At 35.2% G+C, this 20776-nt stretch overlaps 1 protein-coding gene across 1 annotated transcript; it reads right to left on the bottom strand.

Moving 5' to 3' along the window:
• Window positions 1-15854: 15854 nt before the first annotated feature.
• On the bottom strand, window positions 15855-16881 carry LOC128858238 (uncharacterized). Its single transcript, XM_054094336.1, has 2 exons — window positions 16867-16881; window positions 15855-16777 (listed from the first exon to the last, which is right to left on the bottom strand). The coding sequence occupies exons 1-2, from the start codon at window positions 16879-16881 to the stop codon at window positions 15935-15937; spliced, it is 858 nt and encodes a 285-aa protein (XP_053950311.1). The 3' UTR covers window positions 15855-15934.
• Window positions 16882-20776: the final 3895 nt, after the last annotated feature.

Raw genomic sequence — 20776 nt, 5'->3', positions numbered from 1 at the left:
GATACTCGCTCGACACTTGTTCATCGCTCAAAGGCGAACAAATTGAGCAGCTAAACAAATATTTTCAAATTTATTTGTCAGCTTTCCTTTAGTTTTCCACAGGCATCAGCAATATTTATAAACAATTTTTAAATTTTAAAAATAAGTGCAAAAAAATCAAAATAATCAAAAGTAATGCTCGAAATACTCGAAGAAGCTCGATATGCTCATTACCCATTTGCACGGGCTTTACACGTTCTTACAGCATCGAAACTACATTTTATGCGATTTTTTACCGGCCTTTGCGCCTTACGCCTGCCGTGCTCTTTTGCACACTTCTAAAATTGCTTACTTTCGACTCATCAACACTTTCCTAACTACTGTCTTGCCTAAACTTTGAACATTTCTTTTTAGGGGCTCGATCAAATCATTTATAGTCCACTAATTTTTTAAAGCTTACAAAAGCGCAATCGCTCCCTGAATTTATTTGTTAGCAAGACATTTATGGATCAACCAATAATCTTTTAGAGAAGGAAGTATATTTATAATTCACCACTACTAAGTTTTAGTTCCTTCTACTTAAAAAAAATATGTATAAGTCCATTTAAAATTTTTGGTGTGGTTTCCACTAAACACTGCATATTCCAACTAAGAGCGCACAAATGCAGTATATGTACATATATTAATTTCAGGTTATAAGGTTCCGTAAACCTTGAGCTATTACGTAAACCTAAGTCTAATATAATTTTTTTGATAAGATAAAATTAATGTAACAATTAAAAGAAAAACGATTGTCAAAAATTACACAAAAATCATTTGATCTTTTAACAAGCTGAAGTACAATATTATATCTGCTATAATAGGTATAAAAACACTAGGGCACCCAGCATAAGCAGTCGTAAATAAGTCTTGAAATATATAGTACATATTTGTAATAGTTTTTTCTTTAAAAATGTTGTAAATTTTAATATTTACCACTTAGGCGAAATTCCGTCACAGTACTTCTTAGCCAAGTCTTTACTCGTCTGCTGAAGTAAGGCTTCACTGTGAATGTAAGCACTTGCCTGATTTTTTATTTATTTTTGTAACTCCATTTATTAAATACAATCTGTCATATATAGCATTCAATATTACATTTAATTACAATTTTGCAAAAGTGATATGCGCGAGAATGGAGTCCATTACTGCAAGTCTCCATTTTAAATCTTTGTGCCAGATCAATAGGCATAAAAGTTTTAAATCTGCGTTGGATTGGTGGGAAAGGTTTGACTCCATAGGTTTTGGGTGGTTAGTAAACAGGTTGTTATATCTTAAGCTTGTGTCGCCAATTTCGTCGTGTACCGGTGGCTTAGAGTGCCCCACGATGAATTATATCGTTGCAGACACACCATGGCTTGTTGGAACACATTTGCAGCATTTTTGACTGAAACCTTTGTGTAATGCCAAGACTTAATTTTTAAGCTGAACCCCAGAGTTGCATTCCGTATGCCCATATTTGTTTCAGTGAGTGTTTTTAGTGAAATTGCGTTTGCTCATAGGCACAAATCAGATCTGTATTTTTTTTGTTTAAACACATTACCATAATCTATTTTTTTCCTTATACCTTCAACCGAAAAAATGTCATAAAATCATCGATGAAAAGGTATGCCAAAAGAAAAAGAAAGGGAGCTGCATGGCCGCTCTTTATACGGTATTTCGATATAAGGGTCTTCCCCTTCTTGGCGTAACCAGTTTTTCGGTCTAAAATCTTTCCTTACACGGCCAATAACTTGATGAGACAGAGAACTTCATTCATTGGGGGAGATGGTGCAGTTAGTAAGCGAACGCATACTTGGTGAGGAGCCACAATCCTCTTTATCTAGGCAGTTAGCAATACAAACGTTAAGATGCGCTTTCTTATTTCGAAAAAGGTAATACACATCCTTCTTCAAAGTTTCCTAAGAGGTAAACTCAGCGTTTACCAGTGTTAACCAAAACAAAAGAGGGCAAAGTTGGACAAATATTTTAAGTCCAATCCACCAACAAACAACAACATTTCTTACGGCAACATTCCTTACGACTAAAATAGATCCCTAGTATTTTATTATTTTTTTTTTTTATGTAAAATAGGTTAATTCTTTGTATTATTGTTTGTTGTGTTATTTTAGTTTTAAGTATGCATTCGTATGAAAATTGAAAGTAATAAAATGCTTGACGAATTGAAAACTTTTGTTTTTTTGGTAAATGGAACCGATCTGATTTAATTTGGTTACATTTGTATGAAAATAATTGATTCGCCTTTGCATTTTGTAAATAATTGATTTATTTTATTGATTTTATTAATATTTTGGATTTAATATTATTGATTTTATTAAATATTAATTTATATTATTGATTTTTATTATTTTTGATTTTATTAACACACCTACCAAGTTAATAAAGTTTACCAAACGCATACCAATTGGAAATAAATGACAAATGAATTAGTGAATACTTTTTGACATGCTTTGGAAACTCAGAGATGTGCCCCCCCACTAATTTTGATGCATTGGCTTACAAGATGGCAGTTTGATAAACAGGTCTTAAAAACCACAAATCATTTTGAAAGTGGTTAATTTTATATTTTCGTTTAATTTCGTAATTTTTTTAAACGTAAATTTGAATGATGAACTATAAATTATATTTTAATAGACGTATGGAATTTTCTAACATACAAAAAAGCTGCTAATGGATGGCGCCAAGCAATTAATCTAATGAACTGAACATCAACTCATTCACGCTCCGATAAAAGGCCAATTAGCACATTATCCGGTGAAACGTGTGTATGTCACATGTGTATTGCCAAACACCAAGCAACAAAAAAGAAAAATCCATACACGCACGCACATAGAAAAAGTTTGCGTGTATTATACATAACTAATTATTAATATGCAAAACGACGTTGTATAAGTAGATATGCATGTGGTATTAGTTCATGGGGCACTTTAAGCCTTAAATATTATTTTTAGTGGTGAAATCAATCGAAAAGTTGTGTTCTTGTGCGATTCAATGATTATTGGAAATGCAGCGTAGCGCAAAATCGCCATAAAGACCCAGGCATGTACGTCAAACCACCCGAGTACTTCCGGTGCGATTTTTGGAGGTCATTCCACCCGCATAGCTTCAATAGAAACAAAAACATTCGCAAAATATCAATAAAAATCTCATAATGAGATGCGATAGCCAAAAACAAAATACATGGAGGTAATCCAAGCAAATAAAATTTGTGAAAACCAGTTTATTTGCATACTAGTCGGTCTATGATCGCCGGTATTTCTATTGATGGGGACACTGAATAGTCGGATCGGTTGGCAAAGCAAACAATGGAGGCAATTAAATTCGATAGAAAATAATAAAAAGCAACAGCATAAAAACTGTCCGCAAATGTTGATATTCGCTCAGAATTAGGTTTATAGGTTTGCGAATTGTAACAAATAATATTACTCAAGGCCGTCTACGCTCCAGGGAGTCATTTTGTTACTATTTTTGTACGTCAGCTACTTTTATGTAAATGCCGACGACGTCGCTTTAAGTATCTAAGTTATTTACATTTTAGATTAGCGCATTCGTGTGAATTTTCGATAAAAAAAAATTTATGGATGTTTTTCAAATTAATTAATTCACATCATTATCTCTCTACATTCTTTCATTTTAAATACATGGATTTATTTACTGCATCACTTAGAAGTAGAATTAAGCCTAATAGTAAGCTTTTCTTTCTTAATCTAATTTGACTGCTTGTTTGCTCGTTGTTGGCTTGTTTTTGCCTACGTATTTCAAAAAAACTCGGGGCGATCTTTTTGTTGCGGACTTGATATGTCGGTTGTGTATGAGCAGCAGCAAGAGGGCTCGGGTGGGTCTGTAATTTTTTAAGATATTTCCCTCTGCTATGCTTAATTTCGTCATCTACATGGCATTGGTATCTTGGATCTTGGATTGTAGCATTTGTGTCATAGATACATCGATAGATGCTGCATGTAAGCTAAGAATGCCAAGATAGGAATCCCTTTATTTTCCAGACTTAGTAATCTCGGGACTCACCTATATTATAAATATTCGATTGAAAAAATTAAAAATTTCTTAATCACCAATTTTCTTTGTGTGCTAGGAGGCTTTAACTTGTGTAGTGCCAACTTTTTTAAATTTTTTTTTTTTGCCTTTTTTTTTTATTTGATTTTTTAAATGAAGAACCTTTCAAGAATATTCTGTGAAAATTTTAGATGAATCGGAGCAAAACTTACAAAGATACAGCCATGTAAGTGTTGCTACCTACCTGGCTCAACCGCGCGCCATTTATACTTTAAAGCGTTTTTCCCACAACTTACGTTTTCAAAGTCGTTGCCCCTCATAACTTTGAAACTACTACACCGATCCTTTTGAAATTTTGAACACTTTTTCTGTAGATGTTTTACAAGGTAACGCCGAAGAGTTTTTTTCGAATTTGTTGATACTTTTGTTTTTACGGTAACTAATTCACCGATTTTTTACACGAAAATCGTGTTTTTGACTTTAACGTGTTCCCAAAAATCGAAAAATTTTTAATTTCAAAAAACCCTCTCGGCGTTACCCGGAGAAAATGATTATCTAACGAAATAACTTTGGTTTTTTGATTTCAGATGATTTAACACCGAGTTATGAGGGGCACCGCAAAACTACTTTTTTTTAGATGCGTCCGAATAATTTCTGCCATTGCCGTATTTTTAAATATTTTTGGATGAAAATTTCACAAAATATACTTCAAATGCTATAGTTTTATGTAGTAAAAGATTTGACGAATATATTGTATTTTAACTGTGTCATCAAAAAAAAATCATAAAAATGTGTCTTTTTCCCCATGAATTCCCCATGTTTTGCTGTTTTTACGAACACATTTTGAAAGCGATAATAATAATTATTTATACTAGCAACCCGCCCTGCTTCGCACGGGTATAAAATATATACCCTATGTCACTCACTGAAAAAATGATTAAAATCGATCCAGTAGTTTTGGCTTAATCATTATTGCCCGTGGCCCGCCCGCGTTAAATTTGGAGTAAAACAATCCCCCCTTCTTTATAGATTTCCTGCTATCTTTGGGATATCTAAATTCATACCCTACATTTTTGCATATTAACTTTTTGCATTTTTACATATGTATTTATTTTATTTTTACAACAATTACTATATTACAGAATGTCTTTATATACAACGTTCATAGCCTTCTTGTCATTAGACAATACAAACATGTTTTCTCTAGAGGTTACTCTTGAAAGAGCGACATACAGTTGGCCATGTGAAAAACAGTCAACACTCAAATCTAAGCCTGCAACGTTGAAGGTTTGACCCTGAGATTTATTAATGGTCATTGCAAAAGATGTCTTTACCGGAAATTGTAAGCGTTTAAATTGGAATGGTAGATCCGATGGTATCAGAGGGATTCGGGGAATCAATACATCTTCTCCGGTACCACATCCTGTGAGTATTGTGCACTCTATTATGATAGTTTTCAGTGATTTTACCAGCAAACGCGTGCCATTGCAAAGTTTAGGTGGATTTAGGTTTCTTAATAAAATAACAGGACAACCTATTTTCAGCTCCATTTTGTGAGGAGGGAGTCCAGACGGGTTCAAAGAATTTAGAAATTCTGTAGGAAATTGAACAGCTTCTTCCAAATCGAGAACAGTATCGACCGAATAGTATATTTTCGTCGGCGCATCAATCTTTGAAAAAATCAAGTTATTTACTTTATCTACTTGTTCGTTAGTTGGTGACAGCATAGCTCTTTCTTTAAACCAAGATATTGTCTTATAACTTATGTTATCAATGTCTGGATAGACATTGTTGACTAACTCTTGGATGTTATCTATCAAAACACAAAGGTTTTCTAGGTTAATCCTTCCCTCACTTTGTGTTAATTCTCCATTGCCAACTTTTAGCAGCATCTCTGGAAATAGCCTGTTCTCACGTGAAGATGACGAAACCCTCATATTAGTTTTAAGATCTAATTTATTGACATGCGACTAAAGGTGGGATCTTTTTAGCGAAGCATTTATTTCGTCAGCACGTGTTCCTCGAGTCACAACTGGTAGGATTTGACGGAAATCTCCTGAGAACAGAATTGTACATCCACCCATAGGTGCATTTTTGTTGCGCAAATCGCGCATTGTCCTATCCAGTGCTTCCACAGACGTCTTGTTTGACATGGTAGCTTCGTCCCAGACTATTAATGAGCAGTCACGCATCAATTTTCCTGTATTGCTCTGTCTAGAAACACTACAGACGCTGTTATCATCATCGGTTGCGATTTTCAGCGGGTGCTTGATTGTAGAGTGTGTGGTTCGGCCTCTTTCCAAAAGAGTAGCGGCAATGCCGGATGACGCAACAGCTAACGCAATTTTTCCGGTAGATCTCAATTACTAATTACTGATGAAATATCTTGAAAAATATTGTTTTTAATTATATGCTGTAAAGAGCCATATACATAGATCTATATGAAAACAACAATGTATTTAAGGTATTTAATTGGATAAGGATTAATGTTGTACCTATTTGTTGAAATCGCTTCGAAAATAAGCTATTAGTTGTCGTAAAAAGTAAATGACAAAAAATGTTATTGTATGGAATCGATAGCAAGCTAAACGCGCTCCGAATCAATAAAAACTATTCAAAAACTGTATTTTAATTACAGTATGCAAAATTCGTATTAGTACACCCCCTAATAAATAAAAAAACCACGTATATTTTCAAATTAATTTTAAAACAAATGCTTGAAACCGTTTTATTTTATAGATAATTAACTAAAATAAGGCCAAATAAAAAAACCGCTAACAAAGTGTATTGAAATGCAAAAAAAAAAAATAAGAAAGAAAAAAATGAACACTTTTCACAGAAGCAAAATTCGTATTAGTACACATGTATTTTTAATGATTTAAAGAGTAAATAAAAAATAGTTCAGAAAATTAATATTTTGTAGGATACCCTCGTTGCCTTAGAACAGCAGACAATCTCTTCGGCATAGATTCCACCAATTTTTTTGTGAGATTTGGAGAAATCTTCTTCCACTCTGATTTGAGGACTTTTTTTAAATGTTCTCGGTTCCTTATTTGATGATGTTCCAGCTGCTTTTTGAAAATCGACCATACATTTTCTATGGGATTAATATCCGGGCTTTGTGGTGGTGTTTTGAGATAATTTGGACAGTTATAAAGCATACATAACCTTGTATCCAACGCCGTGTGCTTAGGGTCGTTATCTTGTTGGACTATAATATACATTTTTTTTTGCAACCCAATTTTTTGGCACCTTTGCGTAGATTCTTTTTTAAAATATCAATATATTGCCTCACAGTCATAATTCCATCAATAAAATGCAACTTTCCTACTCCGTTTGCCCCGAAACATCCCCATACCATCAGAGAACCACCACCGTGCTTGAAAGAAGGCTGCAGATTTCGTTTTTGAAGGCCAGTATTACACTCTCTCCAAATTTTTATGCGTCCATCGGACATTTTTATATTAAATTTACACTCATCTGAAAAAATTACCCTTTTCCAAAACCGCATATTTTTGTTTAAATATTGCCTGGCGAATATAACACGCTTTCTTCTATTGACTGAGCTTACATACGGTTTTCTAACCGCAGTTCTGCTTCTAAATCCCAATTTTTTTACATAATTGCGCACTGTTTGAGGTGTAACTTTGATAGAAAAGTATTTTTCTAGTTCTGCAGCTAGTGAAACTCCACTGACGGTGGGGTCTTTTCTCATAAGGCGTTTCAAATAAGTCTTGTGCCTCTGCCCAAGCTTTGCCCTGTTCACATTTCGAAGCTTTTTGTCAATCCTTCCACAAATTTTGACTAAGTTTTGTATTGTAGACACACTTTTCTGCAATGTTCTCGCAATTTCGCGTAAAGACTTTCCGTTTTTGTTCATATTTATTATTAATCTCCTAGTTTCGTTTGACTTTGGCGACATTGCAAGCTAACTCCGCGAACTTGAACAAATGGCTACTAAAACGCAACTGCCCAAGGTTAAACATTGAATCGTTTCGAAAATAAAGGTAAATACCAACAAATTGTTTACAAATTCAACGCATACTAAGTGTACTAATACGAATTTTGCCTGCAGTAGAAATAGCTACACTGCTACTAAAGCTATTTTTTTCAATTCTATGCAAATGTTTCGGAGTTTTTGTTATTATTCTATTTTTTTATGAATTATACAATACCGCACTACGATTGAAATCAATTGCTTTAAAGTAAATTTGAAAATATACGTGGTATTTTTATTTGTAAGAGGGTGAACTAATACGAACTTTGCATACTGTATGTGCGATTTACTAATATAGAACGTGAAAATAGCGTTTTATTTCGCTGTAAAATTGTATGTGCATATAATTACATGGAATTCAGTACATACATAGATACATATGTACATACGTCCGAAATGAAATAATGCGAGCGATTCGTAAATACATACATACATACATACGTCACCATACGATGTAATTCAACATTAATGAGGTGTGGTGAGATTATCGCTAAACGCCTGTTGCTTCATTCGGTTGACAGCGAACAAACACACAAACAGCTTTTTTTGGAAAAAGAGCTGCTTTTGTTTAAACAATTTTGGTTAAATAACAAATATATCAATTTTTTTTTTGATGCAGAACGAAAGTAAATATTTCAAAGTTAAACTCTAAGAAAGTTTCATTTTAATTGGTTGATTCGTTTATGATTTATGGCCGTCAAAACAAAAAAATTATGCTTTTTTGCCACATTTTGACCGATTGCCACGCCCCCTTTATATATTTTTTCACATTATATAGATATAAACCTTCCTCTTCAATCAATCTATCTTTAAAAAAAAACCGCATCAAAATCCGTTGCGTAGTTTTAAAGATTTAAGCGATTACGTGGACATAGGGACGGAAAAAGCGGCTTTGTTTTATAATATGTAGTGATGTATAAATATACTAGCTGTAACCGGCGCGCGTTGCTACGCCAACAACTAAAATAAATTTAAGAACATTGCATATTCGTTTCTTCTTCTTCTTAATTGACGCGATAACCGCTTACGCGATTTTGGCCGAGTATAACAAAGCGCGCCAGTCGTTTCTTTCTCGTGCTAACCGGCGCCAATTGGGCACACCAAGTGAAGCCAAGTCCTTCTCCACCTGATCTTTTTAACGCAGAGGAGGCCTTCCTCTTCCTCTGCTACCACCAGCTGATACCGCATCGAATACCTTCAAAGCCGGAGCGTTTGTACCCATTCGGGCGACATGACCCAGCCAACGTAGCCGCTGGATCTTTATTCGGTGCGCTATGTCTATGTCGTCGAAAAGCTCATACAGCTCATCGTTCTATCGCCTGCGATATTCGCCGTTGCCAACGTGCAAAGGTCCAAAAATCTTACGCAGAATCTTTCTCTCGAACACTCCAAGCGTCGCTTCATCGGATGTTGGCATATTCGTTTCCTCTGTGTAAAAATACATGGTCATACTAATTTGTATGACAATCGGTTGAACGGAGCAGAAGATGCTACTCTGCAGCGCCACCTGGTGGCGAATGGTCCAGTAGTTTTTGAGTTCATCGAGGACATACAGACAAACATTCATTTTTATATATAGGATATACATATATATATAATTGCCGCGTACGCCCTCCTATTTGTGGTGTGCCGCTTGATGTCGTTCCACAAATGGCGTCCGCTGTAGCCGAATGGATTGGTGCGTGACTACCGTTCGAAATTCAGAGAGGTCGTAGGTTCGAATCTCGGCGAAAGACCAAAGTGCAGAAACATTTTTTTCTAATAGCGGTCGCCCCTCGGCAGGCAATGGCAAACCTCCGAGTGTATTTTTGCCACGAGAAAGCTCCTCAATTAGTATTTTTTAATATGTCTTAATATACTGCTCAGAAAAAAGCAAACACTTCGAGGATGCATCTATCTTTGTCTGTAACGCGCATTTCTTTAATTTTTAAGTAGTCAGCTGGTTTTCAGGGCTTTTGAAAGCTTCTCAAAATACCCTCAGTGTCTTGTCATTGCTTCCCGATGGCTTCCATGTATGTATATGTGTATGTCAATAATAGCGTAGCGACATTTTGCGAAGTTTTGGCTCTTTGCCTATAAAAATATATATATTATACTGCAACACAAATCATGTAGCCTAAGGTTCCATATTTTATACAAAATTTAAAAAAATTCTAAAAATGTCATCAAAACTTCGAACTTTTTAGTCAAAATTTTGATTGGCGTATATGCTTCCCTAGGTATTTGGCCGAGTTTCCGCTTCAATTTGCAAGTGGCTTGGTAATTTTAAGGCAACTCCGAACGGAAAATGGTTTTTATGAAAAGTTTTTTCATGACAGAAATACAATCGGAAGTTTATCATTTGTGCCGAGAGCTGACCGATATAGAAACCCTTTTCCGATTATTTCTTATTTCATGTATTCAGTGGGTTTCGACCCCGGGCCTTCTGAATGATAGTCACCCACAATCGCGCACAGCACGACACAGGCATCAAATAAGGAATTCATTTTCTTGTTGTTGTTATTGCAGCATAAACATTCCTCAAAGCAAAGCTCAGGACTTGCTAAATAAATTCAGGTCATTCTGGTAACGTAGAACACACTGCCGTGGAAAGGGAGCTAATTTTCTGTTGCTATTTAATACATCAGAGATATTTTACAGGGTTTAGCGTGGAAAGGATGATGGCAAAAGTATCAGAGAATAAAAGCGGTAGCACATTAATTTCGCACCCAAGTTTTAACTCTAAAATGATGGCATGGTGGTATATTTCTTGAGTTCTCTTTAAATTGTTTGGAAACAAATATTTGTAAAGTTCAAACATTTCTTCCCATCTCCTTGTCAGTGTGCATATTTGTTTTACTCTATGGCTTAAAATGTACTAAAAATGCAAGATTTGTGCTCACGACAGGCTTCTCTCCTAGAAATGCATTTTTGTTTTTAATGCAATTTCTAAATGCACTATTTTAATTAATTTTGTTTTGTATGTGAATCTTGCCCACCTTGTAAACCACGCTTAGCTGAAGTTCTTTTTCTTTATTCTAAAAAATGTATATAAGTTATGTTGGAACAAAAATGAGCTATTAGTGCATATGTTTGGCAAAAGTTGGTATACTTACTATACATAAAACCACCAACACCAACGAAGAGACTGCACAACACCCATTCATATGTAGCTGGTCGAGTGTTCAAAAAGCAATCAAAAAATGTGAACAGTTTATTTTTTTTTTAATTTTGTCTCAATATTGCACTACTCTCAAATTTTGTTCAAATAATTTTACATGCGGAGAATAGTTCGAAGATAATGCATAGACAAGGCACATTCAACCAGGTAGAAGTAATGGAATTTGACAGTGCTCTCATGAGAAATATATTTCTAGTGGCGGTTTGATAAAACCTAAGCACAATTTTTTGTGAATGTAAAAGAATAAAATTAATTTCTAATAAATTGTATGGTAAAGAAATTTAGTACTGCAAAATTTTAATAGTCAAATTGCTGTTGTTAGTTTTTTTTAATTAGTTTCTTTTTTGAACAAAAAATATGGATGTATCTGCTAAAATTTTTAGTTGTTTCCAATAAATCAACTAATTGAAAGTTACAAAATTCAAAATCAAATATTTTTCTAAAAAGGAAATTTAAAACTAACAACACATGGGCTGAAAAGTCAGGGGCCTAACACATGGATGACACTAGTTTTATTGCATTCGCCTCTTTTTCAGTTAGTACTAAGACAGCTGCTAAAATTGAATGATATTCTATTTATTAGTTCGGAAGTTATTGTGGTAAGAGTGGCGCTAGTTTTATTATTTTCAGAACAAAGAATCAACCAGAATTTCGTGTTTTAATTTGACACTGCTACTTGATGGGGAAAAACACGAATGGTTTGCTGACTTCACCGATGATGACGCAATGGTCGTCCAAAAGAGACAATGACACCAGAAAAGTAATCCACAAAATCGTTTTGAATGAGTTAGCTGACATCGTAAAGAAATCAAAACAATGACAAAACCACATGAATTGAATTTCAAATTGCTCTCACTTCTGGAGAATACGATTTGGCGACTATTGACTGTTCACAGACCTAAAAAAATGAAACTGAGATCTATTTTGAGGCAAAAGATAAATCGTTCTAAAAAAATGGTATTTAAATGTTAGAGCGGTGCTGGAATGATTGCATGGTTTGATTGATGGAAATTTCGTTGATGAATAAAGCTAATTTTAAACAAAAAAATGCGTTTTCTTCGTTAGATTAAACCCCCAGCTCGTATGTTATGTATAAAAAATCGAAACAAACTTAGAGATAAATATAAGAATAGTCAGACACATAAATTGGAACACAAAATATGAGGATTTATAGTAGAAATGAGAGAGTCAGAGAAACGCAAACAGTTTAATCACACCACACTTTCATTGTGCGGAATTAAAGCAATTGAATACACGACTTGCTACTCATCACTGCCTTGACATATTCAGGAATTGAATTCCACAGCCTCACGGTATTAATGAAGAACAGCCCTGATAAAGACAAGTAAGAATATTTGATTGACTTTGATTCCTTTAAAATCTCATTAATTTCTCGTAAAGGTATTTGGGAGTTTTGAATTTTATGAGTTTCTACAAAAATATACAATTTCTAGCCTTGGTGGCTATCGAAAATGGTGCATTCTAAAATTTTGTTTTTCCACAGAGAAATAGGATCATATCTTTTGAGATACATCTGAATTCTTCTTCTTTTCTTCTTCTTTGTTATAGGATCAAAACCTGTTATTCAACAATTTTAATATAAAAGATGGAATGTTTTTTGACTTCCATGTAAAAAAAATATTAGTTCTCGGCAGATCTGGATGCCCAACTCTCATTCCAGCGCTTGGGAAGGCGTTCGGGTGGTCTCGTAGTCATCGCTTTCCCCATCATTGTAGATTTATCCAACCTATTGTTGGGCATGCGCAGCTCGTGGCTTTTCCATTCCTTTCTTCGCCTTCGGTTCGACCTAATAATGTGTTGTTATAAAATTTTTAAGAAAGCATCAGAACGTTAGGGTTAAGTAAAGGGTGTTCCAATAAGAGGTGTTATTTTGATATTCAAAGAAAAATGCTATTTTATAATATAAATGATCGGATGTTTATTTCATTATAAAGAGGAAGGTATGCCGTTAATAGTGGAAAATAATATCAGGCAAATGACCACCACGACCCCACTTACAGGACAATATCCTTTTCATGAAATTTTCCATAACCGAATTGCAAAGTGGCTGCCCTATGTCCTCGATAGCCTCATGAATTCCATCTTTAAGGTCTTTAATCGACCCTGGGCTGTTGGCGTAGACCTTATTTTTCACGTAGACCCAAAGAAAAAAGTCACAAGGTGTTAAATCACAAGATCTCGGTGGCCAATTGTGATCACCTCATCGAGAGATAACACGGTCCGGAAGCTTTTCCCGTAAAAGATTAATGGTTTCGTTGCTTGTGTGGCACGTAGCGCCGTCTTGTTGCAAATAAACGTTGTTTCATCTGGACAATTTCGGCCATAAAGAATCGTTAATCATCTCTCGATAGCGCAATCCATTCATCTGTAACACTCGTTATTGGAAAACCCTATATTTAAATCGCATATTAATTGTCCAAAAAGTTTGAGCAAATAGAAAAAAGTAAATTAACAAACCAGTTTTACAAATGAATATCTTGCATTTTAGTTGGTATGTACAATAATTTTATTTCAGAAGTATGCATTTCTAATTTGTAATAAAAATAATAAACTTATAATCGAGAACAAAGTGCCAATACATGGGATATTGAAGACGAATAGCAAAACACATCTCGAGATGAGAGAAAAAATTTGTGTTTACTGCTTAGGAGCTTTATTAATGAAAATGTCATCACATGGTTATCCCATTAATTATTCAATTTGGAAATATGAACAAAAAAAATATTTATTTTCGAATTTCTGGAGTTTTATTGCAAAAAAGAGTAGAGTAGTTACCCACCTATGAAGTTTATACTTTTGCGAAGTTTACGTAGCCATTTAGCGTATCACCGGACCCTCTCAATTCCATCAATGCCTTTGAGTTATTGGCATATAATGTTTTGCTATAGAGCAGCTGTTTTGGTTTTTTCTGTTTGTTCTTTGTCTTGCTCTTTGGTAGTTTAAATGATAAAAATGTATCCGTTTTGTTCAGATTCTGATTGGAATTCATGGGATTCCTGAAATCCGGAGAAGGTAATAAGTGTTTTTGTAAAAACAAAATCAATGACATTTTGACACTGCTTTATCACCTTCTGCTCCCGCTACTATCTTTTATGAATTCGCCTTTGTTGTTGGCATATACCTTTTCTTCCAAAAAATAGCAAGATTAAAGAAAACTTAATTTTCAACCACGATCAACTGCGGCCAAAGGTTACAAAATTTCGAACTTTCGTCATATCAATAATGGCGTTTTTTAGATTTCATGCGTTTTTTATGTCGCGTAATTCCTTTAAACCTCAAAGTGTACTCAGCATATGCGGTATTTTTCCTTGATTCGCGCGATAACTGCTTATGTGATTTTGAGCGAGTTTAAAAAAGCAGCACAGGCGATACTCTCTCGTGGTAACCGGCGCCTGTTGGGCACACCAAGTGAAGCCAAGTCCTTCTCCACCTGATCTTTCTAACGCAAAGGAGGCCTTCCTGAGGCTGATAGCTCATCGAATACTTTCAGAGCCGGAGCGTTTGTAACTATTCGAACGGCATGGCCGAGCCAGCTGAGCAGCAGGATCTTAATTCGCTGCGCTAAATCTATGTTGTCCTGAAGTTCATACAGCTCATTGTTTCATCATCTCCAATATTCGTTGTCTCCAACATGCAATTGTTTACGACTCTTCCGCAGAATCTTTCTCTCAAAGCTTCTGCACGATACACTAGGATGGGAATAATGATTTATGAAGTGTGATTGGTCCAAAGTAGCACTTGGCACATTATCGATGGTAATGCTGCTAAATAAACGAAGTGGTAAGAGACAAAATTACAACTGCCAAGTTGTGCCGATGGTTGCGTCCACCTAATTAGCAATTTTGACTACTTTTTTTTTTTTTTTTCATAATTTTTTACAAAAATATGAAGTATTCTACCACAAATATCATATAAGTCAGAGTTTCTAACTTTTCTAACCTTTTAGTCATGGTAATATAAATTATATCAGCATTGGCGATCAAATTCAGAATCCTTATCCAATTTGACGCATATAAGAACACTTGGCTCTCATGAATTCAAAATCTCTTAGAAAGAAGTAGTAGAGAAAGTGTTGCAAAAATCTCAAGGAATCCGCATTGTATGGAAAAAGCTTTCTAAGACCCACCTTAAAACTTCGAAGAAAGTAGAAATAAAAATTCCGAAAAACATACTCTATCCTACTTAGGTTTCGTCATACTTGGGAAATTCCATTAATTATCCTTCAAGAGTCAGTACATGCGTAGTCCTGAAGCGGTACTTAGTCTCGGGATAAAACATATTTCCGAAAAATATGAAACGGATGAATGAGCAAGAAAATTTCGATAAATAGTAGGTTTCCTGAAACGGCAACCGAAGAAATGGAGTGACTAGATAGGTACATCATAGGCAAAACTTACAAAATGCTAGATCATTATTATTTGGCTGCCCTGCTAAGCGGCTTGGCAATTGGAAAAGAGCTTAAGAAATAAAGAAGTTGTAGACATCTTTCAAGAAGCTTGGAAACCCATTTTTAGAATTAAGAAAAATCTAATACACTTTACATAATAGGTAAATGAAACATTATGTTCTTCTAATACTTTCATATATTCGTTAACAAAAAGGGTAATAAACATAGTTCCATAACAATCATTTCAAAACTTTTTAACAAATGTAACAAATCAGTCCTTCTATAAAGCAAAAGATTAAACACGGAAATAACTGGTTCAATCCATCAGCTTATTCAATCCAACTCAAAAGCGGATGATGGAAGATGGCAAGTAGGCGTTGCGGGGAGCGTGCACTTCGGGTGCGCGAACTGGAGCTTGAGAAGCGAAGTTGTGCACTGGGGCCACGCCACCATCGTGCGATTGGGAGTTTCCACCCAATTGGTCGTATTGTGATTGGATAGCTTGTTGAGCATTGGCGGCATCTTCAGGAGTACGGTATTTGACGAAGTGCACTTCGGGTTTATGGCTGCTCTGACCTTGGATGGCATTAAGTTTGTTAGCCAAATCTGAGATGTCGCTTTGTTTCTGCAAAATGTAGATAGCGGTTTTGTCTTCGCCAGCATGTTTAGCCAGTTGGAGGGCGGCGTTTTCAAGACCGGTGTTTTCGGGTCCCTTAATGAAGACAACACGTAGGTTCTTTTTCAGAGTGCTGGCAACCTTTTGAACGGCATCAGCGTCATTAAAGTCCTCATCGGGAGCAGTGTAAGTGTAAAATTCTTTGTTCAACTCGGCGGGTGCTGAGTAAGATGGACCGACACTTCCGGAGCCACCAGCTGGAGCACCAATACCACCACCAATTCCGCCAAGTCCTCCACTGCCACCTAGCCCACCATTACCGCCAAGACCCCCGAGTCCTCCAAGGCTTCCGCTGCTACCTGGTCCACCACTGCCTACAAGCCCTCCGAGACCTCCAAGACCTCCACTGCCTCCCAGTCCAGCATTACCGCCAAGACCTCCCAATCCTCCAAGGCTTCCGCTGCTGCCAGAACTGCCAGGTGAGAAGGAAAGTCCAGAGTCGGAATGTCCCACAGGACTGTAATTATAGCCCAACTTATCGGCGTAGGCAACGGCAGCTAAGCACAAAACCTGCAAAAGAAATAATTATCAAATCAGTTATTTTATCCTCGAAACAAAACACTAAATCGAATGAAAACAGCAAATATGTGTGTACATACGAAGAATGCACGCATGTTGAAGTTTTTGAAGTTCTTTTGCTTTGGAATACGATTTGTTTCTGATTTGGAAAGAGGTGATGCGTGTTTATATAGGAGTCCAAAGTAAATTTTCTGCATAAGTGAAACCGTTATTCTGTTCAAAACTTCAATAATATATTCTACAATCAGTGAGCACAAAAACTCTTCTCAATAGCAATGAGTAAAAAACCTTGCTGATGAGAGGAGGCCGCTAAAAGTTAAAAGTTCAAATACAGTAAACCTACAAACATATGCACATACATATATCTATTTTGCAAATCAAACGAATAAGTTTGTTTTCGATATTTTCAGTTAGCCATCACAGTCTTTGCCTGGCGTTGCACATACATACATACACACATAGATCTTGTGTTTTAGTTGAGTTATGAAATCATTTATGCAAATGTGAGGCTGACCTAATGGCCGATTAGTGCTGCCTTCTGCCAACACATCGAACCACCAAAGGCAAAACTCTACTTTTAGTATTCATTCTGAGGGCGAATACGTACTTAAACTTATCATTAGCATGTCAGCATCATCGTTGTCGTCGTGTCGAAATAAACACTGCTCAAAAACGCACCGCGGGTGGCTAATCCAATGTTGGTGAGAAGAAATGAGTGACTGCATGTGTATGAGTACACATGTAAAGCCAATTAGGAGCAATCGATACATTTTGGTTTCAAGATCTAAATGTATATTTTATGAAAATTATAGTTGTAAGAACGTAAATAATTAGCGACCTCTTGGCATCTCAAACCTCAATATTTGGAAGTAAGGAAATCAAAACAAAATTGGCTGTCACGAATGAGACAATCAACACCGACCATTTAACTGGAAACCGAATTTACGATATCAATCACTCCCCGAAGTTGACCGATTTGGTGGATGTGAAGTTTAATCTTTACGGAAAAATTTAAAATAAGGGAAACCTTTTGTGTATGTAGAGGCCTACCAAAAGGATATTGTAGCCTTAAATTTAATTCGGTATGCCTCTAGAGTCTAGACCGTCGAAATCGATGTATTGAGTCCAAAGAGGGCCCTTTTTCAATTACAGAGATCTTTTTTGATAAAACTGTTATCTGTTCTTAGTTTAAAGGGGACTCGGTGGCCTAGAAATTTCAAAAAATCGATTTTTTGTTTTTTCGATATTTCGAAAGTATGGTATCTTAAGAATATACTGTGAAATTTTCATGCGGAAATTCCCAAGATTATAGCTTCTACAGCGCATTAACTAGGTAGAGAGCGGTCCGCGCGCTCCTGTACCTCAAACTTTAAATTCATGTATTTGGAAACGATTTTTTTCGGCCTGGTGTTCTCAAAAACAAAGCATATTCAACCGAATCGTCTGAAATTTTAATATGTTGTTCTCAATATCAATGGCTAGAATCATATTATTATTTCAATTATTTTGTATTTTTTTATTAAAAAACTGAAAAAACACCGATTTTTAGAGTGGTCCTTTTTTTCTGCCATGAAAAAGCTCTTCATAAAAAATATCTGCCGTTCGGAATCGGCTTGAAACTATAGGTCCCCCCATTTGTGCAACAACATCAAGACGCACACCACAAATAGGAGGAGGGGCTCGGCCAAACACCCAAAATGGGTGTATGCGTCAATTATATATATATTGGGCCGGGTCGATTTGTGGGGAGGCAAAAAAATCGCCCATTGCTCTGTGAAAATCAAATTCTAGGGATCAAAATAAGAAACTTTGCTGAAGGAACCATACCTCTAAAACGAATTCTGATGTCCCCCAATTTTTCGAATTGGCGTACACGATAACTCGAAAAGTTATAGACCGATCTCCCTGAAATTTGGCACACATCTTTTTTATGATATTACTTTCTATGTGTTTCAAGTTTTCGAAAAAATAATTTTTTTTAATTTTATTCCGCGAATTTTTATTTTTTCCATTTTTTTTTTAATTCATATAGAAATTATGACATTAATAAACAAAAAACTCTTTGGGTTTTTGTATTCAGGTCACTGACGCCGCTGCTACAATGCACGCCGATTGAGAAGCGCCGCTGCGACCTTCTTGGAAGAATTGAGTGTACATCCGCCATTTTAAATGATTAAAATAAAAAAAAATATTTTATATTACTCTAATGTATAATTAAACTGTATGCCAATTTTGAAAAAGATATATTGACTTCTTCATTTTAAATAATTTTAATGAAAATCAGGGATAATATGGCCGTTCACAGGTATCTGTCCCCTTAAAAAAAACATTTTTTTTTTTTCATTTTAATATGTAATATAAAAGAAGTTAGATAGGAAGCCTAAAAAATTTAAGTATCGTTTTTCATTTTTCTATTCACCGCGTTACACACATTCTGTCCTATGCACCAAATATAATATAGTTTTTCGGAAAGGGGATAAAAAATAAAAATACACGTGTATCAACGATTTTCATGTACACGTCACAATTTTTTTTTTGTATTTTACCTATAACTTTAAACGAGCAATTTTTGTATGCATATCTGTATAGCCACACGATCTCAGGATTAGCTTAACGGATTTGAATGAAATTGGGCACACAGATAGTGTAGCACATTTCTAGACTTTTCACCTAGGTGTTGCCACTGACAATGATTCACAGGGTTGACACCTGTTCGAAATTAAAAAAAAAAATTGCATGAGATATGGCGATACACGTGTATTTTTATTTTTTATCCCCTCTCCGAAAAAGTATATTTGGTTCATAGGACAGAAAAAAAGTTCGTTTTTGTAACGCAGTGTTATCTGTGCAGGAAAAAATTTGTAGGCAGTTATTTGTGAACGATGCTACAACTCTACAAGTGTCCACCTATCGAAGCAATTCACCATTTGTTGATCGCAGATCCTTCACGAAAAATCTCTATTTGTATCAAGCTCGTCAAGAAAAACTGTACTCCATGCTTTAAAATCGAGACTTTTGTTCTGTGGTTGAAATGTAAGAATACTAAAGTTTTTTACGAAAGAAGTTTTTGATCCTTCAATATTGACCAGCAACCAGCAACCAGCGATTTTTTTTTTACTTTTGCAGCTACCTTAAGTAAAAAAACGTCGATATGTTAAGCTTCCATTCCTAAGATTTAAGAGTACTAAACAAAATACTGATAGAGTTTACCACAAACGCATAGATTGCGAGCAATTTCTTAGTCCTTACAGGAATGTAAATACAACGGAAGCTTTAAAAAATAGGAGCATTTTAAGAGGTACGTATTTAGAGCAGATCAACTGAACGAAAAAGGTAAGTGTTGAGTGATATTCACATGGATATTTCAATTTATGAATTTCTGTTGGACGAAAATGCAAGAATGGTGTAAACATATTAAACGAAAAATTAACGCCAGTTTTTATAAATTGCACTTATTATGTATATAAAAAAACAACCAGATCCATCAGCAAAAACAAAAACATGAGCCATGTTAATGCATCCTCAAAAGTTTTTTAAAAATTGCGACTAAAAAGTTCAAAATTTAAATGAATTTTTGTGAATTGAAGTTTAATCCTTTGATGCACATATACGGTTTTTGTCGAAGCATGAATAATATTTCTTTAAAAAATAACAAAAAAATTTATTTAAAAAATTTTGGAAAAAAAATCGCCCTGCACTCAGTTACAGAGTTACACACCACAGTGCACATTTTCAAGGGCTTTTTTTGTATTTTTGAAATCAAAAAATTAATCGCAGTTCTTTGCTTTCTTTAAAATGGAAATTATATGACTTATTATAAAGTGTTTTTTTTTTTAAGTTTTGTTTTACACTCAACAAGTAATAGGACAAAATTAAAATGTTTACGCAAATGTTAGCGAAAATATTTGGGTTCTCCAAGGATATTCAAGCGTAAATTTAAGAATTTAATTTTCTGCAATTCTGTCTCGTAAATGAACCTTGTTCTGCTCA

The sequence above is a fragment of the Anastrepha ludens genome, chromosome 2 (assembly GCF_028408465.1).
Source record: "Anastrepha ludens isolate Willacy chromosome 2, idAnaLude1.1, whole genome shotgun sequence".
Classification (NCBI taxonomy): domain Eukaryota; kingdom Metazoa; phylum Arthropoda; class Insecta; order Diptera; family Tephritidae; genus Anastrepha; species Anastrepha ludens.
This window is presented reverse-complemented; position numbering and strand designations above follow the sequence as displayed.